General features: G+C 37.5%; 1 protein-coding gene across 1 annotated transcript; it reads left to right on the plus strand.

Annotated features, from left to right (window-relative positions):
- Window positions 1–214: 214 nt before the first annotated feature.
- LOC137621701 (uncharacterized) lies at window positions 215–1,416 on the plus strand. Its single transcript, XM_068352216.1, has 2 exons — window positions 215–368; window positions 791–1,416. Exons 1-2 carry the CDS (start codon window positions 215–217, stop codon window positions 1,414–1,416), a joined length of 780 nt encoding a protein of 259 aa, XP_068208317.1.
- Window positions 1,417–7,809: the final 6,393 nt, after the last annotated feature.

Raw genomic sequence — 7,809 nt, forward strand, 5'->3', positions numbered from 1 at the left:
AAACACACTTTGTGTTGTTGCTTTTGTCAAGGTGAACACAGCGGTAAGGTCTGTACAAAATATGCTACTTTAGAGTCTAAAAGAGCACGTATTTACGAATTACAGTTTATGTTTTGGTTGTTTGAGAAAGGGTCATCGTTCATTTGAGTGTACTAGTAAGTGCAATTGTTTCAAATGAAGTGGTAAACATCATACATTCGTGTGTGTCAGATTAATGCCTTATCCTACTAGTGTTAACGTAAATTCGTCTCGGAAACATTCTGGCACTAGATCAGACCCTAGTAGAGTAGATATTAACCCTGTAGTAACTGTTCAATCGCAACCTAGTTCCAGCACTAGACAGCAAGCAGCCGCTGTGAGTAGTCAGAGTAATTCCCAGAATAATGTTAATAGTAATCGAGTAGCTGTTAAAAGTGTTGTATCTCTTCGACCGACAGCATTACCCAGAGCAACCCTTCATTTGACCAATGGAGAGAATCAGATTTCGGTTCGAGCATTCTTAGACAGCTGATCCCAAAGAACATTTATTAATCCAGAAGTTGTTGAGAAATTGAACTTAGTACCAATAGAACAAATTGGACTGACATTCATTCCATTCGGAGATAGAGTTGAAAGTAATTTGTTTGATGTAGTACGGGTGAGGGTTCAAGCAAATACTAAATGTATTAACTTGAATGCTGTTGTTTTTTATCATGTTAACACTTCCATACACACACCTGGACTACACAACATATATCTGCGATTGGAACAACAAGGTGTTAAGCTAGCTGATAGAGATATGTGGAATCAGATACCCTAAGTGACATAGGTTTGATTATTGGTGCTGACTATTATAATGCATTTGTCTATTGCCAAGATAAATATGAGGATGTAAGTTTGATTAGTAGCACCACTAGTGCTGTAATCTTTGGTCATATACCAAAGTGGGCATGTAATGTAGCCAGCGATGAAGCAAATGTAAGATCTGTAATAGGTACACAGAGCATAGTTTGTTCAAGAATCTCTGCTCCTATAAATCCTCTTGATGATGAGGATATTTCTGGATTGTGGTCATTAGATGCGATTGGCATCAGCGAGGATGCACGATCTTTTAACGATCAAGCAACAATCAAACATTTCAGTGAAACTATTGTGAAGGTTGGTAACAAAAATACTGTTGATTTGCCATTTAGGAATAATGCCAGACCCCCTACTGGTTATAGAAAGTCGTTGGGTCAATTGTATTCACTTAGGAAAACCCTTCAGTCTAAACCAGAATTGTTTGATCAATATCAATCTGTTTTGGACGAGTATTTCAAGCTAGGATTTAGTGAGGAAATAGAAGTAGAGGATGACTCTTTTCATCCAATTGATGGCTTTAACCATTATTTACCTCGCCATCCAGTTTTTGAAGGAATCTGCTACGACTCCAATTAGGATAGTATTTGATGCTAGTGGTAAGGAGTCACAACAAGCCACGTCCCTCAATGATTGTTTGCATGCTGGACCTAATCTGGCAATGAAACTGACATATATGGTGATAGAATTTCGCCAGAATAAATATGCTGTAGTAGCAGACATAAGTAAGGCTTTCCTTAGAATAGGAATTCACGTGATTTTTGTGGTTTGCTGATAGAGATTTTAAGAATGTCAAGAATTTTAGATTAAAGGTTTTGTTGTTTGGAGCTACTTGCTCACCCTTTTTGCTTAATCAAACTATACAATATCGTTTGCAGAATCACTCAGATCCCATAGCAAGGTCAGCAATGAGGTCTTTTATGTGGATAACTTCATGAAAACTTATGAGAATTGTAACGATTTAGAACTCGAGAGTCATAAAGTAAATCAAATTATGTTGGGAGCCAATATGCCCTTTGGGGAGTGGGCAAGTAATTTGAGCTCATTTAATGATAGACATACACCTAATACTGTGGATTTGAATGCAGTAAAACTACTCGGTCTCCTTTGGGATACCAGTGATGATTCATTAAGAGTAAAGATCCCCATCCAGATTGTTACTCATCTCAGTAATTTAGGAAATGCTTGTACTTTGACTAAGAGAAAGGTTGTGTCTCTTCTTTCAACAATCTTTGATCCTTTAGGAATGTTAAACCCCGTGACAATTAAGGGGAAACTATTTGTAAAGAAATCATGGGAACTTGAAACTACTTGGGATGGCAATCTGAGGATTGATTTGAAGAAAGAGTTTGATGAATTATTAAGCCTACTCAAAACCACTGAGGAGATCAGAGTCCCTAGATCTTGCTTTAATGGAGGTAAATTTAGCTTGCATGTGTTTGTTGATGCCTCTCAGGTGGCTTATGGTGCCTGCGCATGTGTTGTTAGCAGTAAACAGACGAGTCATTTGCTAATTAACAAGTCTCGAGTAGCCCCGAGCCCTCCGCTCACTATTCCCCATCAAGAATTACTTGCTTTAACTGTTGGCCACGCCTAGCCGTTCATTCGTTAGAGATGTTTGGGGATAAGATTTCAGATTGCACTGTTTGGAGTGATTCCAAGGTTGCTTTGAGTTGGGTGTTTTATGAAAAATCTAAATGAACACATTATTTTGGACCTTTTGTAACTTGGAATCAGATCGGTCTATATCATCATTGCTTAATTGTTGAATTGTTAAGTATTTTGACCTTATGCGAAGAGTTTCACGCTGGCACATAATTTTTTGAGTAACCATACACACCCACACGACATCCCAAGGTAATAGATCGGCAATCAGGTGAGTGTCATTCTCATTCCGTTTTTGAAGTAGATGTGGTTCATGGTTCACAAGTAACTACTCAGGTGTAACGAGATGACGGGCAATTTTTCCGTCTCATTGCAAATTGAATTTTCTTCATTAATGATTTGTCTAGAACATACTGTAGTTGTTGACAGAAGTGTTTTACTTCTGTGCATTTACGTTTCAAGCAGTGTTGTCTACTCCAAGGTATTGATGAGTAAGTTTTTGACAGAAGTGTTTTACTCCTGTGTATTTGTGTTTAAGCAGTGTTCACTACTTCAACGTTTTGATGAGAAAGCTGTTAATGAAAGTATTTTACTTCTGTTTTAAGCAGTGTTATCTACTTCGATGATTAAGTTGTTGATAAAGCTGTTTTACTTCTGTTTTAAGCAGTGTTGTCTACCTTAATGTTTTGAAGATTTACTTTCGCAATTGATTTTGACTTAAATATTTTGACGCCATGTCTACCGAAAATCGAAGTAATGAGTCATTTCTGTTTGAGGTTGCTCTACGTCGTATTAAAAATCTACTAGAGGAAATACTATGTATGGAACGGTCGCCTCTCCATCATATTGAATCGCAACAGAAAGCCCTAAATGAAGCGTCTAGTTCACTTAAGGCAGCATCAATTGAATAGTATAAAGAAATAAAAGGACAGACCTTAATTGACTCAGTAGAGCAGACCAAGGATTTCCTCAATGCCGCGCGACGTGGAATCACTAAACTTGGGGATAGGTTAAGGAAACCCGGTCCTACCATTCCATCAGCTAATCTTACTCAAATTACAATACCCACTTATGATGGTAAAATAGAACAATGAACTCCGTTTTGGAGTATGTTCAAAGCATCTGTTCATGATAGGGATGATGTGAACGATATTATCAAGTTTACTATGTTGATTAGTTATCTTAGAGGTAATGCACGCGAAGCCATTGAAGGTATATCTTCAACAGCCAATAATTACGCTGTGGCAATCAAGACACTAGAAGATCGCTTTTCCAATGACGATTTAGTAGAACAAATCTTAAGACGGCAATTGTTTAATTTGGCAAATCCTAAGCATGATGCAAAACAATTAAGGGATTTCCTTACGAAATGGAATAATATTATTGAACAGTTAGAAACTCTAACGGGTCGACCTACTGGCAATCCTCTTGAAGGGGAAATTATCCTCAAGTGCTTGTCCGATGAAACCTTGATATCGTTACAAGAAAAGTATAATACTCGTATACTTAGTGTGCGTCAATTGAAGGAGGGCATTGCGAGACTAAGTCAAGTTTTATGTCCTAATAGAATGAATGACAGTACATCATCACAATCAAACACTGTTAAGGGCAGCCCCTACCACAACGAGGGTTCGAAAAACGAACGTCAGGCCCATTTGTCTAATGGTGCTTTCAGAACTAATGTTCAAGCCACTCCTAGGAAACATACTTTGTCAAGGTGAACACAGCGGCAAGGTCTGTACGAAATGTGCTACTTTAGAGTCTAGAAGAGCACGTATTTACGATTTATATTTTGGTTATTTGAGAAAGGGTCATCGTTAATTTGAGTGTACTAGTAAGTGCAATTGTTTCAACTGTAACGGTAAACATCATACATTCTTGTGTGTCGGATTAATGCTTAATCCTACTAGTGTTAATGTAAATTCGTCTCGGAAATAAACTGGCTCTAGATCTGACCCTAGTAGAGTAGATAATAACCCTGTAGTAACTTTTCAATCGCATCCTAGTTCCAGTACTAGTCAGCAAGCAGCCGCTGTGAGTAGTCAGAGTAATTCCCAGAATAATGTTAATAGTAATCGAGTAGCTGTTAAAAGTGTTGTATCTCTTCAACCGACAGCATTACCCAGAGCAACCCTTCATTTGACTAATGGAGAGAATCAGATTTCATTTCGAGCTTTCTGAGATAGCTGATCCCAAAGAACATTTATTAATCCAGAAGTTGTTGAGAAATTGAACTTAGTACCGATAAAACGAATGGGACTGACATTAATTCCATTCGGAAATATAGTTGAAAGTAATTTGTTTGAATTAGTACGAGTGAAGGTTCAAGCAGATACTAAACGTATTAAGTTGAATGCTGTTGTTTGTGATCATGTTAACACTTCCATACACACACCTGGACTACATAACATATATCTGCGATTGGAACAACAAGGCGTTAAGCTAGCAGATAGATATGTGGAATCAGATACCCTAAGTGACATAGGTTTGATTATAGGTGCTGACTATTATAATGCATTTGTCTATTGCCAAGATAAATATGAGGATGTAAGTTTGATTAGTAGCACCACTAGTGCTGTAATCTTTGGTCATATACCAAAGTGGGCATGTAATGTAGTCAGCGATGAAGCAAATGTAAGATCTGTAATAGGTACACAGAGCATAGTTTGTTCAAGAATCTCTGCTCCTGTAAATCCTCTTGGTGATGAGGATATTTCTAGATTATGGTCATTAGATGCGATTGGCATCAGCGAGGATGCACAATCTTAAGATGATCAAGCAACAATCGAACATTTCAGTGAAACTATTGTGAAGGTTGGTAACAAATATACTGTTGATTTGCCATTTAGGAATAATGCTTGACCCCCTACTGGTTATAGAAAGGCATTGGGTCAATTGTATTCACTTAGGAAAACCCTTCAGTCTAAACCAGAATTGTTTGATCAATATCAATCCGTTGTGGACAAGTATTTCAAGCTCGGATTTGTTGAGGAAATAGAAGTAGAGGATGACTCTTTTCATCCAATTGATGGCTTTAACCATTATTTAGCTCGCCATCCAGTTTTTAAGGAATCTGCTATGACTCCAATTAGGTTAGTATTTAATGTTAGTAGTAAGGAGTCACAACAAGCAAGTCCCTCAAGGATTGTTTGCATGCTGGACCTAATCTGGCAATGAAACTGACAGATATGGTGATAGAATTTCGCCAGAATAAATATGCTGTAATAGCAGACATAAGTAAGGCTTTCCTTAGAATAGGAATTCACGAGATTTTTGTGGTTTGCTGATAGAGATTTTAAGAATGTCAAGAATTTTAGATTTAAGGTTTTGTTGTTTGGAGCTACTTGCTCACCCTTTTTGCTTAATCAAACTATACAATATCATTTGCAGAATCACTCAGATCCCATCGCAAGGTCAGCAATGAAATGTTTTTATGTGGATAACTTCATGAAAACTTATGAGAATTGTGACGATTTAGAACTCAAGTCATAAAGTAAATCAAATTATGTTGGGAGCCAATATGCCCTTGGGGGAGTGGGCAAGTAATTTGAGCTCATTTAATGATAAACATACACCTGATACTGTGGATTTGAATACAGTAAAACTACTCGGTCTCCTGTGGGATACCAGTGATGATTCATTAAGAGTAAAGATCCCCATTCAGATTGTTACTTATCTCAGTAGTTTAGGAAATGCTTGTACTTTGACTAAGAGAAAGATTGTGTCTCTTCTTTCAACCATCTTTGATCCTTTAGGAATGTTAAACCACGTGACAATTAAGGGGAAACTATTTGTAAAGAAATCATGGGAACTGAAAACTACTTGGGATGGCAATCTGAGGATTGATTTGAAGAAAGTGTTTGATGAATTATTAAGCCAACTCAAAACCACTAAGGAGATCAGAGTCCCTAGATCTTGCTTTAATGGAGGTAAATTTAGCTTGCATGTGTTTGTTGATGCCTCTCAGGTGGCTTATGGTGCCTGCGCATGTGTTGTTAGCAGTAAACAGACGAGTCATTTGCTAATTAACAAGTCTCGAGTAGCCCCGAGCCCTCCGCTCACTATTCCCCATCAAGAATTACTTGCTTTAACTGTTGGCCACGCCTAGCCGCTCATTCGTTAGAGATGTTTGGGGATAAGATTTCAGATTGCACTGTTTGGAGTGATTCCAAGGTTGCTTTGAGTTGGGTGTTTTATGAAAAATCTAAATGAACACATTATTTTGGACCTTTTGTAACTTGGAATCAGATCGATCTATATCATCATTGCTTAATTGTTGATTTGTTAAGTATTTTGACCTTATGCGAAGAGTTTTACGCTGGCACATAATTTTTTGAGTAACCACACACACCCACACGACATCCCAAGGTAATAGATCGGCAACCAGGTGAGTGTCATTCTCATTCCGTTTTTGAAGTAGATGTGGTTCACGGTTCACAAGTAACTACTCTGGTTTAACGAGACGGAGTAATTTTTCCGTCTCATTGCAAATTGAATTTTCTTCTTTAATGATTTGTGTAGAACATAGTTGTTGACAGAAGTGTTTCACTTTTGCACATTTATGTTTCAAGTAGTGTTGTCTACTCTAATGTATTGATGAGTAAGTTTTTGACAGAAGTGTTTTACTCCTGTGTATTTGTGATTAAGCAGTGTTCACTACTTCGACGTTTTGAACAGTAAGTTTTGACAGAAGATTTTTACTTTTGTGTACACGTGTTTAAGCAGTGTTGGCTACTTCAATGTTTTGATGAGTAAGCTGTTAATGGAAGTGTTTCACTTGTTTTAAGCAGTGTTATCTACTCTGACGAGTAAGTTGTTGATAGAAGTGTTTTACTTCTGTTTTAAGCAGTGTTGTCTACCTTAATGTTTTGAAGATTTACTTCGTCATTATTGACATTATTATTTATTTTTGCAAGTGATTTTGACTTGAATATTTTGTCACCATGTCTACCGAAGATCGAAGTGATGAGTCAATTCTGTTTGAGGTTGCTCTGCGTCGTATTATAAATCTACTAGAGGAAATACCATGTATGGAACGGTCGCCTCTCCATCATATTGAATCGCAACAGAAAGCCCTAAATGAAGCGTCTAGTTCACTTAAGGCAGCATCAATTGAATATTATAAAGAAATAAAATGGCAGACCTTAATTGACGCAGTAGAGCAGACCGAGGATTTCCTCAATGCCGCGCGACGTGGAATCACTAAACTTGGGGATAGGTTAAGGAAACCCGGCACTATCATTCCGCCACTTAATCTTCCTCAAATTACAATACCCACTTATGATGGTAAAATAGAACAATGGACTCTGTTCATAATAGGGATGATTTGAACGATATTATCAAGTTTACTATGTTGATTAGTTATCT

The sequence above is a fragment of the Palaemon carinicauda genome, chromosome 28 (assembly GCF_036898095.1).
Source record: "Palaemon carinicauda isolate YSFRI2023 chromosome 28, ASM3689809v2, whole genome shotgun sequence".
NCBI lineage: Eukaryota > Metazoa > Arthropoda > Malacostraca > Decapoda > Palaemonidae > Palaemon > Palaemon carinicauda.

What these genes read in the sequence shown, in the direction of transcription:
- LOC137621701 (XM_068352216.1), top strand. Translation starts at nt 215, where the DNA reads ATGCCTTATCCTACTAGTGTTAACGTAAATTCGTCTCGGAAACATTCT. An exon ending in AGCCGCTGTGAGTAGTCAGA is followed by an intron (nt 369 to 790) that starts GTAATTCCCAGA and finishes ATGTGGAATCAG; the next exon opens with ATACCCTAAGTGACATAGGT.